The sequence below is a fragment of the Phytophthora sojae genome (assembly GCF_000149755.1).
Source record: "Phytophthora sojae unplaced genomic scaffold PHYSOscaffold_1, whole genome shotgun sequence".
NCBI lineage: Eukaryota > Oomycota > Peronosporomycetes > Peronosporales > Peronosporaceae > Phytophthora > Phytophthora sojae.
In genome coordinates this window covers 12,528,944-12,544,401 of record NW_009258115.1, presented here as the reverse complement: position 1 = coordinate 12,544,401, position 15,458 = coordinate 12,528,944, and the positions used below count along the sequence as shown (strand labels likewise).

Sequence of the window (15,458 nt, the reverse complement as noted above, 5' to 3'; positions counted from 1 at the left end):
TATCTACGCAAGTACGCACGTTCTCAGGCTCCTACAGGATACGACCGCTTCTAACAGATCGGTTATGTGTGTGCTTGTACAGGCTAACAGAAAGTAAGGCGCAAGTGCTGTGGATGGATTTACAGGCAGCCTACGAGCAGCCTCGGTCGGAGATAACGTGGTCGTTGAGCCTGCGAACAGCTTTGGTGTACTCGAGCGCCGCGGGTAACCAACGCCCGACCTGGTGTGGGTGACGCAGAAATAGCCCGACCAATGCTGACGTTGAAAATATCACCTGCAGAGCAGATGAACCCAGGATGCAACGGCACTCCAGTCACCTTAGGTGCGCTTAGACCATGTACTTCGTGCGTAATGATGCTCTGTTTGACTGTATGGTGAATCCGCGCTAACATTGTACCCTATAACCTACGATGCATGAAAAGTGTTTGTGAATCGGTTAACAATTAGCGCCTCGACTTCCAGCACGCTGCTCTCATACGCTTGGGATCTGCAAAGTTTGAACTAGCTGGTAAAAGGTATTTATTTTGCTACCCGAGTTTGTTGACTGCCGAAGACACTTAGATGATGCATGCGTACAAAGGGATCATACATGTTGTACGTACAACATGTCAAACATGGGCAGATTAGATGGATAAATCAGGAATTCTTTGCAAATGCACAGGGCCTGGACTTGTTCAATCACCGTACAACCCAAACGACCCACGCTCCTACGTCGAGCCGCCGTGGATCACAAGAGCGCAAACTTAACCCAGAACATTGCGCCCTTACAATTTCCCCATTTACCTTACGATCCATTCGCGCGACAATCTCACCCCACGGCATCATCCACAGCAGATTGGCAATTAACTCGTACCCAATAGGGGTAGTCAATGCCTGCAGCAGCAACTATTTTTTTCTCATTCACATACGACAAATGTTTTTTTACCAATCACGAGCTAAGTGCGTTGACCACCCCATTCACTGTCCGCAGCAACAGATCAAGATTTTCCGTCCTTCAAACGCCCCAGCCTACACGCTTGTCCTCTGGGATGCTGGGAAGCTGGAATGCCCGAAGCGCCAGCAAGAGGAAGGTGGCGGCCTCTAAATTTTACTTGGGTTAAGAGACATTAGTCTCTCTACACCAAGGGGTCCTAATTCTAAAATCAACAAGTTGCTAAATATTGTCCTACTCTAGTCAGTAAAGTGGAGGTACAAAATTCGACATCACTACTGTTTAAATACTGATTAGCTTGAAAAACACCGGTACGTCAAAGTAATGCCCAACTTACCGGTATACTAGGTACAGTCCACCCACATTTACAGTACTGGCTCACATCTTGCGACTTCGGTTATTTTTCTAGCTGGGATTTGAAGCTCAGAATCATCGTTGCTCAACATATTTGTATTGATCTTTGGTATGCTCATATGCTTATGTTAATAAAAATACTATTGTGCTTTTCACCAATTCTATCAGTGGATTAGGCACGCTAATTCAACGTCCACTACTAGAATAATCATTGGATAAGCGGCTTGCCCTACGATGCACAAGCAAAAAGCTCGATTTAAGCTTGATTTACACGAAAAATCGTGGATTGGTAGTAGCAACTGCGCCATTCCAACGATAATCGAAGCCTAAGCGACAGCCTGCTAAAGAATGGCTTCCAATAATATAGAAGTGAGGATCGTTGTGTTATGGTAAACAATGAAGTTAAAATACGAAACAACGATTTACGCCTTTGTTTAGACAGAATTGAAGAAAAGCACAATAATTGCAGCGGGTCTTATCCACGTGCACGAGTTCCAAATCACCAAGGTCAGAGTATATAAACGTTGATAATGTACATAGCAAATAGAACAATAGGGCTTCGTAACGTCATACCCATGCATGTTAATAGGATATAATTTGTGGCTTCCAGCCGCCAGAAGAGCGCGTCAAAGAACTCACCTTTATGCCATCTCCCGACGTCTGATAGGTTGCTAGGATGTGCAAAAAAAAATCAAAAACGGAACTATGGTTATCCGTGCGGATCTAGTATTGCTGCTAGAGTCAACCACAGTGTGTTAATTTGTACTACTGGCACCCTGGCATCAGAAGGTATGAGTGTTCAAAGAATTGCTACCATTATCTCTTGTTTCACCGAACGCTTCCTGGGGTGTCTCGACAGTATACGGTGTGGCCGATTCCCCTTTGAAAACATATACCCCTGTGAACTCGATATATTCTGTTATACCCCTTCAATCGTATAAATGAGTTAAGGCTAACTCTAATTTTGTATGGAGCCAGCATCGTACGCAAGTTTGAAACGCCCTCCGCGTTTATTTGGCGCTAGTTAGCAATCCACCCTTAGTACGATAGTCAGTAAAAATCAAACGATCAGTATCGAGGTAATGCTGAATACTCACCGCAGGTAAGTCCCAGATATCGCAGATCATAAAGAATATCCCTTTTTGCCCCTCAATGACACTGTCAACTTGACCACGCGGTTGTTCATGTACTAGTGAGCAAAGGAAACAAATTTTATTATGGTACAAGCATATCCGCCTACTTTACTACTGCAGTAGGCAATATACCTTGCAAGACGCAAAGATGAGGGAACTATTTGCACAGGCTTACTTAATAACTCGTATATGGTTCTGCGCAAATCATGTATCCTTGTAGATGTTTTGGACCCACCGGTTGCGATTAGGCAGGGATAGCTACTTTGTTGTTCCTATATACATTTTAGAGTGGCCTTTCAAACCGACGTCGTGGCGTAGCGCGTAGTCTTTACTGAGGTGCCCAAGCCGTCAGGGCCAAACAAACTTGGAGGCTCCAAGCTGGAGGTGTGATAGTCGCACCTACAGATCGACGCACTTTACTATGCGGCGATTGGCCCTGTCTCAACGATCGATACAAATATAAGGTGTATTCAGCATAGAAAGGAAAATACAAAATAATTACAGATGGTCGGAACACTGGATTGACCGCCACGTCACATTATCAGCTCCATGAAAAGCATTGCTACTATAGACATACAATAATATGACCCGCCCTGCAGCGCACGTTGGCTGCTGCAAAATTACATTTGGAGCTCACAATTCATTTTCCGCTCTACTCGCTCTATTACTTTAACTACTAAATACTTCCTCACTATGTCCAGGCTGACAGCTGAAGAGCTCATGGCGGAGATGGAAGCCGAGCTGAACGCTCAACGGGTTGAGGAAGAAGAAAACTTTTTTTTTACGACGTCGGAGAGCTTCGCAACTTCATCGACGACTCCGCCCCAGAACCAAGCGTCGGTGTCTTGGTTGAGCTCTGCGTACTTCGCATTGAGCGTCTGGCGAACAACAAGGGGACCTGTCTCGTGGGCCTCATCGCCTACGCTCGGGACCACTTTAAGCTATAGAGAAGCGTCTACTTCAGCTGGATGAGCCTCGCAAGAAACGCTTCATATTTCGTCTGACCGTGTGGGACTCTGCTAGAAGGACAACGGGCCTCGGACGGTTTCGTGTCGGCGCCAACTACAAGTTCAAGAAGATTCACCACGTGGTGATGTTCAAGGGGACGGCCCAAGGCAGCATGCAAGTCAGCGACGCGAGTGATGTTCAAGAAACGCCACCATTTTCACCTAGGAAGCTGAGCCGCGATGAGAGCAGCGCTATCGACACGACCGAAGCCGATGAAGAGCAGAAGGACGAAGGGGTTGAGATGACATGGAGTCCTACCAGGTAAGATCCTACAGTGGCTAATTTAGAGGACGCGAGCACATCACCTCAAATGGTCTCTGGTATTTTACTGATTTTGTAGTCAGGAACACCAGATACACTTATGTAGGTCGGGATGACTTAGATGTTCGATGTAGCAGTGACATCCTGTCATTGCCTTGCACATTTTTTTCATATAGCTTTCTTAAGGCGCTCGACTACCAATATCCAAGTTGGGTCTTTAATCCGGTGTTTAGAGGCCTTTAACGCATAGCGACACAGCGATATAGCGTTATGAATTGCTGGTGTTGGCCCAGCAGTAGCACAGGTATACATGGTATGCCCCTGAGATATGCAACTCAGCTCAAAACGCGCCGTCAAACTCGCGACTAGGTAGCAGTGCGACATCTAAATACCGCTTACCGTCAGAACCTCCCCTCTCCTACACAGTTCTCGATTTGCGTTTCGACCGCTACACGCTACAATGGCTCGTAAGCCGAACGTCAAGACTCGCAACAGGCTACGCACACACTTAGTGTGATTAACCGGCGAATTTCCCGCTTGGAGAAAGCCCGCGCAGGTGCCCCGACCCACGGTGGAGGACCTCAAGACGGTCTGGTTTGCCCTGAAGTAGCAGAAGGAAGGGAAGGCGAGAACCGTGAGCGCCGTATTGCTGAAACAAAGCGCTACACTAACCTCCGGCAGCGATGTTCATGCCCAGCCCGCAAACGACAGAAAACCAGAGCTACACCTGGTGAGATGGCCTTCCAAATTGATACTGACATTAAAGGTGGGTAACAAATTTCCTTGCTCAGAAATGCATCAAGAATTCTAACATTTACGGGTATGTTATGGCAGCGTTCTTTGCTACTTTAGCTGAACCCTTTCTCCGAGTTTGCGGGAGCTGTGGGGAACTAGCTAACTCGAAGCTAATGTGGTCAAGACTATTCAGCGTTGCAGATGCGTTTTATCAACTTCTTTGTAGCTCCGCCGGTGTGTACGAGGTCATTCCGGAAGGTACAGTAGACAATGCAGATGGGTTATCGCATATTTGGTTATGCTCGCGGTGTAATCTCTCTTTAACTAAGCGCATTGTGCCAGTGTTTAGTCGTGTTTCCGAATTTCGCTTGCGTGCCGTGCCGAATGAATTATCTGTACTCAATCGCACTGAGGTACGTTTGATCGGTCTTGGAGTTTGCTTTACTAATTGTATTTCGTTTCACAGATACGGTCAATAATTTACTAGGGGCAACGTCGTGAATTACTGAAACAACTCAGCTAAATTTGCTTGCGAACTTCTAGGCCGCTTACAGAAAGTGGAATTGTGTATTTACGAGTGCATTCAGATGCTCGTGACACATATTTTAGGGTTCGACCAAGTTAAGTAAGACGTGCGCTTGAGTGGCTTATTGGTCACAATCCACTCTATTGGGAGGTAACAATTTCCGAAGAAAATCTTCAAGCATTGAATGACGCAGCTATGTCAGTAGGTATTCCAACTATCGGATTAACAGACGAAGAAGCCTAAGAGTTGCAACCGGATGACGAAAAACCAAACGCGCCAAAAGATTCGATTCAAGTGTACTACAGCATATTACTTCCTCGCTTGATCACACTTTCATGTTCCATGGCGATCACTGGATACCTTACCGAAAAGTGATGACGACTGCATCCGTGCTTTTTCAATTGAAGTTGACAATCAAACTCAGTCAGAGTTTATAGTGGAAGCTAATTCAAGAATAATGAGGCAGCTAAGATTGGAAAAACTCAACGAAACCACAGGTAATACGCTATTTTCTCGTTTGCCCCCACCAGAATACGCTTTCGTAGAGGATGCCAAACCTAATTTCAGCCAGCTCCAGCTTGAAGTTCTACGAGATGATGATGCAGACAGAGAGTCATTTGCTAAGCAATGACACTCCAGGCAGCCATATTCTATTGATGACATCGCAAAGGCGCGTGCGTTCATAATAAGCCTAGTCCAGCCATGGCTACATGCAAAACATGACAAGTACAACTATAATGACATGTTTAGAGCTGCCAACAATCCGGCAAATCCTTACCGCTACCCAATTTCAGCGACAGCAAATAGAGAAACTGATGAGATAGAGATGGCGAAATCTCAATGGATTACATTCGCAATATGCATGAGTCAATCAAGAAAGAGGTTTAAATCTGTGATCGAAAATACTCGTTGCGATTCTCTACAGCTAATCACAAATGGCGAAGGGGGTTCCGGTAAGAGTTGGTTAATAAAGCATATTGTGAAATACATCCATACAGGTTTTGGAGAGCATTACGCTACCCGACGCACATCAAACCGTGTTTTGCTTTTAGAACACCAGAAACGGTAGCTTTTAATATCAAAGGCCAAACGATATATCCGCCTTTAGCTTTTCAACCTTTTCGAAAAGGGCATTTTCAGTGCCGTACGTGTCATTAATTATTCAGAAAGGAGGTCCAGCAAAGTCGAAGGCGATGCAAAAACGCTACCAAAAAGCTCAACTTGTAGTTATTGATGAATTTAGCGTTATCAGCTGTGGAATGTTGTTATGGTTTGATATGGCCAAGCTGCCTGAACTACCCTTTGGTGGACGTGATATTAATTTTACTGGTGATTCGGGGAAATTAGACCCAGTTATTCCACACTCACTTGCTACGCCACTGGACAAAATCGCAAACGATATCGAAAAGCACGGAAGGGTGCTATGGGAAAATATACCTTTAGTTTGCAACGTAACTAGTCAAAATCGTGGTAAGCAAAACTCACAGTGGTATGATGCTCTCAGTAGGCTACGCAGAAAAACGCCCACTGAAGATGATATTGAGCTATTCAATACTAGGTACAAGAAGCGAAAAGAATATCCCGATTGCTCGGCACATCGCTTACCTTAATGCCGATGTGAATGATGCTAATGATGAGCGCGCTGACTTTCAAAAAGAAAAGATTGTTCACGTTTTCGCACAACACTTTGTTCAGGAAAAGCGACTTGCAGCCCAGCGAGATATTACAGAATCTATAATAAAGAGCCTGCTTTCTGATGCTGAGCGACCCGATCCTACTCGCGATAGAGTATACGTCCCTATGCTAAAGTAGCTATTGCCGCACCAGTTGCTTTAACATTTATTATGTCCCAGCCAGCTGGAATATGCAATGGCACCAATGGGATCCTTTACGATTTTATTTTCACTGGAGGAAGTGAGCTTCCTATCTGCTTAATTCAGATTTCGGACAAGAACTTAGAGTCGTCGTTTCTGAGTAATATTCTCAACATTATCCCTGTTTGACCAAAAGACGTGTCATGGAGTAAACCGTCTAGCGATGTAAGAGTGGTTCGCAGGGGGTTGTCAATTCGAACTAGCTTATGACATGACAGTACACAAAATTTAAATCTTAACTTGTGAGAAGATTGTGTTTCATAGGGAGTCAGTTCCGTCCTGTGCGTTTGCATATGTTGCACTTTCACGAGTAAAATGTGGGGAAGATATCATATTAACCTCGTCATTATCTCTTCATAATCTGAAGACATCGCCAGAAAGTATTTGAGCATGAAGGAGAGCGTGTTCGAGAAGTCGTTAAATTGACAGACGCCCACGCCAAAGCGATTGTAAGAAAAATGAAGCAAGTTACCTCACAGCTTAATACTTCCGTAGATCCTCACGATTAAGTTACATGCACGCATATACATGTTCTTTCTTTAGGTAAACTAACTTTAGTTTGACCTAAAGCAATATATATGTGAACGGGGCCGGCAAAGGCGAGCAGCTGGGAGGCCACAAGAACAAGCACAACGGTGTGTCGGCAGAGCAAAGACTAGGATACGGCGATACAGGTACGGTGTGGACAGCAAGGCATTGGAATGACAAGGCACACAGCTACATTTGCGCAAAGAATGCATAGACAGTAGTGCCTCTATCAAGAAATTGGTTTTTCCGGACACCAATCTACAATTTTTATTACGATATTCACGTCAGTATCGTGGGGACGTCGTACCGTAGTGGTTTATCTAACCACTGTGGCGCGTCGCCCTTTTAGCAGCTGCAACACAGATGCTCAACTGGTATAAGATATAGTTCCAAATTTGAGATGCTTCAGCGCTACGAACGCGTTTTTTTCCTCTGATCAAGGCTGTGGACGCGGTGGTAGAGATGATACTGACGAAAGCGTCGCACACCCCAATCTACTGGAGCTGCTACAGCACCAGAAGATCGACCGCATGGCGAAGTAGCTACAGTGCAACGGTGTTGACTTGGCTGACGGCTGCCTGTTTTACATCTCCGTCATTACCGATTACTCTTACATTCTTGAGAAATGCAGTGAAAGCTGCTGTCAAGCGCTTCGTATAGCCAAAGCGTGGTGCCAAGTGGAAAGTGCGGGTAGGGGGCTATCCGGCTCTGGCCCTGTGTATGGGCCAAGTAAAAGAGCCAAGACGGGTAAACACTCCGACCACATAACCTATAGTTAGTTGTTGAAGCAACCGACGTCCAACGCGTGCAACAAACAGGTCAAACAATACAAGCTGCTACTAGTTATGAATTTACACTGTCATTTTTTTATTAAATTGGCCTAAAAACATTCCTTTCTTAAATGAGTTTAAGTTGTTCTTGCGCATATTTTGCCGGTTTGGTTCTCTGCGCTATAACTACCATGTCAGCAACAAATTTGTAGCATCGGTATTCGTCACTATAAATCGGAATTCGTTCTCTATGAGATTGTTGTGTGCTGCCCGTGGTGGTCGTCACCGTAGAGCATAGATTAGGTTTCCAGTCTTAAGCGAAATCAGGACACGTAACCCTTAGTTTCCGGACTATTGAAGAAGTTTATATTTTTCCTGCTGCATAAACAATTACAGACGAATTTGGATGGGGTGCACTGTTGTTACAGCGATATGACCGGGATAGTACAGGTTCCGTGACGGGCAGAGATTTGGGAGATCCAACATAATTAACTTTTATGTAGACTGCCTTTTAGCCTAAACGCCACGAATGATAATAAAGAATACATAATATCCATTCGTTTTATCGGCTTGCCCGATTTTAAAACGTTACCCATGATCAGTATCATGAATAAAATGCAACATCCAATGAAAACAAGCAAAATGCAGTTTCAATTAATTACTTCCTGCGCTGAAACGAAGGCCTAGCCTACGCCCTCATCATCCGCTATTCCCTCTTCTTCATTATCAGGACCAGCGTTCGGTATCGAGCCCTCACTTGCCTTGGTTAGCGCAGCGCAGCGTCTAGGTTTCTTGTAGGTGCAACGGAATGTGATTCCCGCTGTTTTATTCATCGTGCCAGAAATGATGGCATGTCTTCTCCTTCTCTTCTCTTGCTACAGGTATATACGTTTTACAGCGTCGACGTCAGAAACTGCCTGTCAGCAAACAGATACGTGGTTGGGTTGGTGTCATGCCCTCCAAGTTACGAGCCATAACTTGCTCATTGGCTCTTTAAGCAAGCTGTTCTTCGTCTCCGTCTCTTTGGTTAGCTTGACCTCCAATGCAACAAGGCTACACTCTGCGTTGAGCGTTGTCTTGGCTGTTTTTCCTTCCAATGGGGCGGGAAACCCCTGCGTTTCCACTACTTCCCTCATTAACGTCAACTTCCGAGTTCTCGCTGCTACAGCCTCGGCACTTTCGACCTTATTTCATGGCGGCAAGAGACTCAATCTATTTCAGCGAATTGCGCAAAATAGCCCACACAGCTTGATGTCTAAACGTTACACCCTTGCTGTCGCGAAAAACAATTGTACGTCCACAATTGTATCTTCCACAGTTCACGGATTTCCGCAAAGTGCTCTCCGTGAGCAAATTTGCTCAAAAGAATTAACGAAAATTGGAGCATATCTCGCGTAATTTACTCAAACCGGTGGAGCACACAAAAACGCTAACTCCCTTCATTAACTGAATCTGCCCCTACGCCGTTTCCGGGCAGCGCGTAAGTTCGGTTGTGCTACGCAGCACCGCGTGGCCTAGCACTTTGCAAGCACGCTTAACTGAATTTAGACAAGGTAATTAGTCACAACAACTCGGCATGCATGCATAGTGAGCGTCTCAATGTCGCGCCATACTTGAGGCCAGCCAAGCCGAGAATCGTCGCTTCCCAATATATATAACTTACGACGACCTTTCGATCGTTTTTCTTGTAATTTGTATGATATAAATAACTTGCATTAAAGAGGAAATATATTCGCAGTTCGAAGAACTGTCGATTGGGGAAGGTTTTTGGATGACATCGAACGACATTCGCGCTACATTCGTAGCTTCCCCTGCCGGCGGATGACATCGAACGACATTCATGCTACACGGGACCATCGGCACATCATAGATAAAAGATATTGAAGCCGACTAGAACAAATAATAAAGGTGCAATTGTGTATATTATAGCTATTTCTAAGTTGTGAGATTCCGAGCACTGAAGCTCGACAAGAATGCAATGATTCCTGTTTTACAACGACTGGGCTTCGACCCAAACCAGTGAGTTTGCCTAAAGAAAAGTAGTCGAATTTGGGTTCAACATCAAAATCCTAGATTCCCGAATTGGCCGCCTGCTGAACACATCGCCAGAGAAGGAGGGGAATCCCATGCCGCGAGGAAGGGCCTTGGAGCTGTTGGTGGTGCTCAGCAGGCGAGCTGGGCGCGTGGAGCGATGCCTGCGCATGGAGCCCTCGACCGGCCGACCCCGTCAACTCGACAGGCGACGTGACACCCGCCGCGCATCATGTCGAAGTCACTGGCAAGTGGGCCTGACATCCACGACGTATGCCTTAACGGAGCTTGCGGAGCGACGACGGCCGCAGATCAAGCAAGAAGTCGGTGCCTACGGGCACGCGTCCTCGTGGCGCACCTCGGGTGCGAGGACTTGATACCCCTCGCGCGACGCCCTCAACGAAGCTCGTGGAGAGAAGACGACCACGGATCAAGCAACAAGTCAATGGTGTGGGGAAGTGATGCCTCCATGTGAAGCCAACCACTCTACTTGCGGTTCGACACCCGCGGATCAAGTAATGCAGTCAGCGCGGCCTGTGCCGCGTGTGAACCAGACAGTAGCCTCTGCCACGCAGATGCTAGCTCGTAGGGCTCGCTACCAGAGTACCGCACAACACAGCAGAGGCATCAGTGGATGCCAGGGGACGATGACGCTGGAGGAGCGTCGGGTTTCGAGGCCGGCCGACGATGTAAACGAGCGTAGGACGATCAAAGTGTTATAGAATCCGTTAGTTTTTGTAAAAGCTAAATGAATACGTCTCTCCTTGCAGCCAAAAAAAAAAACATCAAAATCCTAGTTGCCCAAGTAGATATTACTACAGTTTACCATAGCTAGCGACACGGCTTGTCAAAAATAGTTAATCGACTTCGTCTTCATAGGAAAGCATCATGGCCGCGGTGTGATGATAGTGCAGCACACGAGAGATGACTTCGCCTTGCGATCGATTTTCTTCTGTATGGATAGTTAATCAGAGAGAATAACTGAAAATCTTGTGCAATTTTCGTGGCATACATTGTTGACAGGCTGGTATTGTGTGAATCCCCACACGTATTGAAATGCGTTTAGGTGTATTAGATTGAACATTCCACTGAGACTTCGCCAAAAACTACTTCAATTATTTTTAACGATATGTGATCCAAAATGGGAGGTATATCTTGAGTTTTCCGTTCAACGATTTTGTATCCAACGCAAACTCTATCTAGCAGAGAGCCAAAGAGCTACACCTGATGGTATGTCTTCTCCGGAGAAAAGGCTAGAAGCTAGCGCAAAAAGAATGACGACCGTGTATGAAACTGGAAGGAACCTAGTTCAAATTAATCGAGCTAGGAATGGCTCATGTGGGTCCATTAAAAACCTAGCTGCTGTCGCTCAGGCATTTCATCTACAAAGACTTAGGTTGGTATTATTCTTGCTCTGTGTGAGACTACATTGCGACCAGCAGGGATTCCCCGAGCTCATTTACTACTGGTGGTGTATTAATACAATTATGCACTACTTGATCCTGTTCTTGTAAAACAACTTCGAAGTACATCGTTACCGATGTTAGTTTAGAACATCCTAATGCTACATGAATACGGTACGGCCAGCTTAATATTTGATAAATGGCAATGGCATACTTGGACGAATTGAAGCAGACACGGGTTTTGTTGTTAGATATTCAGGCGACCCGGACGAAATATGTGTGTGGCTGCGCCATGTTGTATCAAACAGCGTTTGAATGCTTCTAAGTTACGTCGTCCCTGTACGCCCCGGATTCCTGCGCGAGAGGAAACCCGAGCGGACAGTATCAAAGCGAAGGGCAAATACCCGGTGTATCCTGCTCCTACACGCGATCGAGATTTGCTAGACCTCAGTTTTGACTCATCAAACTTGAAACAAATTGCTGGCTTCATCCGTTTTCCCAGCAGGTTCAGTTGAGCAGTTAGCCTGGTAGCGCTAAATCTTCAAATACACGGATTTTTCTTCTTTTGTCTCCTCCGGTAAGTTTCCGAGCAAAACACGGAAAAAGGCTCTGCCTAGGCATCAGCACACATTTCAGTGGCAGGAAGGAAGGAAGGAACGTACGTTGATTAGCTAGTTGCCGATGATCGTTTTGCTAAGTACAAAAGAACTAAAATTAAAACTAAATCCGTGAAATCTTGATCCGACGAGCAGGAGGAGCCTGAAGCGTTGAAGTACCAACTCAACTATACTCTGCGTTGTTCAATCCATCGGAGTGACGATATATACTGTAGACTGGCAATGCCTTTTGAAAAGAAGCGATCAAACTTGGTACACTTGGTTGTACAGTGGTAGATTAGGCAGATGCTGCGGCTGCGAAGCAGGCGCAGGAGATGCCCGAATTCATCGTTTCCCTCTACAAGTATCCGTGCAAGCTAGCTTCGAGCTGCGAAACCCCCCGGGTCCACCACCCGGGTCCCCAATATACTATATTACCGTCAGACACCAATAAACGCCCATGTTTGCAAGGTCATAATTTGGCAACTACTGCGTCAATTGTGTAGTGGAAGCTGTCAGCACATTCGTCAGATACTAGGGTATTGGGCGCTACTACGCGCTTCTCTCATGACTCAATTGCTCGTGCACAGCGACATTTAGGTACATTGGTAACGGCAGGCTTGGTTAAAAAGAACGAATTTTAGTGCTACCTAACAATCTGGAGTATTTAACTTTTTATATTTAGAACTGTTCATATTCTATTATAATAACTTTCGAGTCCCAAATCGGACACTTTTCCGATCAAAATTTATAAAATGCCGTTCCAAGCGCCCAAGTGGTGCGTCCTGCTTGCAGCTCCTGTAGCCCCCCCGAGCTGTCTAACTCTCACTTCTTTGCCATTTGCCATCTCCAGGGCTGCTCCTCCGGCGCGTCGCAACCGCCATGCACAGCTGCGCGTCGAGAAGGGAGGCGAATGCGTCGAGCAGATCTCACTGGGCCCGAGCTCCTGCTACGTCTTGGGCCGCAGCGAGGACCTTACCGACGTGTGGCTGCAGCACCCGTCCATCTCCAGGCAGCACGCGGCCATCGTGCACGACAAGCACGAGCAGGTCTGCCTCATGGACCTGGGCTCGGCCCAGGGAACGTTCGTGAACGGCCGCGAGATCGAGCCCAACGAGCCGCGCGAGCTGCGGGATGGAGACCGCATTAAGTTCGGCGCCAGCACGAGAACGTACGTGTTCCAGAACACGGTGGAGAATGAGACAAAGGGGCAGGAGCCGGCAAAACGCACAGCAGCAGCCAGCGCCGATCCGGAGCTCCAGCGTATGATGCGCGAGATGCAGAGCTTCGGGGACAAACAGCACCACAAGAGGGACGAGAAGAAGCAGTTGGATGAAGATGCAAAGGTTGAAGAGAGGAAAAAGGTGCGGTGATCTGATGTAGCCGCTGTTATTGCTGTGTACATGCTAACTTCTAGTTATCTGTGTGTTTGTTCAGCGTCAAGCGGAGATCGCTGCAATGACTGCTCAGATGATGCAGGCGCCTGTAGTGCAGGTCTCTTCTACGGAGGAGACTGCGGGTCAGAGCAGTGCGGATAAGGAGGAATCGGCCCCAGAGGCGGAATCTGAGAGCGACAATGATGACGACGACGAGGAGGACGATGCTTCACTCAGGTATCGCTTGCCGAAGTCTAATGAGGTTGTTCTCGAGGGCCACAACAAAGCTCTTGCATGCATCGCAGTGGATACGCCTGGTGCGCGAGTGGCCACTGGATCGATGGACTATCACGTCAAGTTGTGGGACTTTGCTGGTATGGCGCGCCATGTGCGTCCGTTCCGTGATATCGAAGTCGACGAGGGCCATCCACTTGTGGCAGTAAGCTACAGCCCGTCAGGTGACCGCTTGCTTGCTGTCTCTGGCTCCTGCCAGCCGAAGGTACTGACACGTGAGGGCGTGGAGGAGCTGCAGTTTGCTAAGGGAGATATGTACGTTGTCGATATGGCCAACACGAACGGGCATACGCACGCGACAACCAGCGGACAATGGCATCCGACAGTACGCGACCAAATGATTACAAGTTCGCTGGACGGTACGGTGCGTCTGTGGAGCCTTGGAGGCAAGAAGGCGTTCGACAAGCTCATCAATACGTCGGTGTTTAAGTTCAAGGATCGCCGCGGTCGGCGCTGTGGAGTGACGACTTGTCGTTTCAATCCAGACGGCTCGTTGGTGGCGGGGGCAACTATGGACGGCCAGATCCAGTGCATTGACCCACGCAAGGCGTACGCTGGTGCTGCGCTGACCATTCGTGACGCGCATGCTGACGGCGGAGGTGATGTGGGCGTTTCATCGATTAGATTTTCTACCGATGGCAAGTACATGGCGTCACGCTCCTGTGCCGACGATACTGTGAAGATCTGGGATGTGCGCAAGCCGAAGCAGAGTCTGAAAAAGTTCCGCGGCATCGAGGGCGTCTTTGGAACGTGTAACATCGCTTTCAACCACAACGGCACGGCGCTCGCCGCTGGAACTTGCGTCCGGAAGGGCAAGGGCCTTAAGGGCAAGGTTCTCTTCCTGGATGTTCACACGCCCGGACTTGTGGATCCAGTGGCTAGCATCGACATGAAGGAAGACGAGAGTGCTGTATGCGTGGAATGGCACTATGGTATCAACCAGGTGTTCGTGGGAAGCTCGACTGGAGCTTGTCGCGTTTTCTACGACCCCAGACTGAGCACAAAGGGCGTTCTCTTGAGCGCTACGAAAAAGCTAAAGGTGCAGAGCAATGATTCAGGAGTGCGCATTGACGGCGCCGGCAAGGTCTACAACCCCCACGCTCTGCCCATGTATCGTGATGATACATCGGGCTCGCGCAAGCGCAAGTACGAGAAGGTGCGCGCTGACCCCAAGAAGTCTCACGCGCCCGAGAAACCCATTACGGGCCCAGGCATGGGTGGTAAGATCAGCGGCAGCACGACTTTCACGCAATACTTCATGAGCAGCCACATTAAGTCCTCTTTCCGAGAGGAAGATCCGCGAGAGGCCATTCTGAAGTACGCCAAGAAGGCTGAAACGGACCCGCAGTTCCTCGGAGCTGCTTACGGCAAGACCAAACTGGATCCGCGGTATCAGTTGGCAAAGCAGACACTCGAGGAGGAGAAACTCGCGAAGGAAGAGGAGGAACGCCGGCTGCTACAACCTTAAAGAGCACGGTACGCAGCTTACCTCGGTAATTGCAGCGCGTTCTTCCTGATCTTGCTGTGGACGTGTTAGGAAAGCTGGTGCTAGCCCTGGGTAAGTTCGCTTTAATATCACGCAGAGTGCTGCCAGTCATGCAGTATCTACATAGACCAACCACCATTCGAGTGCTCATG

General features: G+C 47.5%; 1 protein-coding gene across 1 annotated transcript; it reads left to right on the top strand.

Annotated features, from left to right (window-relative positions):
• Positions 1-3,091: 3,091 nt before the first annotated feature.
• Positions 3,092-15,288, top strand: PHYSODRAFT_344261 (hypothetical protein; the record flags this gene model as incomplete). Its single annotated transcript, XM_009519463.1, has 5 exons — positions 3,092-3,174; positions 3,216-3,323; positions 3,392-3,687; positions 13,004-13,514; positions 13,588-15,288. Exons 1-5 carry the CDS (start codon positions 3,112-3,114, stop codon positions 15,286-15,288), a joined length of 2,679 nt encoding a protein of 892 aa, XP_009517758.1. The 5' UTR covers positions 3,092-3,111.
• Between the last annotated feature and the right edge of the window lie 170 nt (positions 15,289-15,458).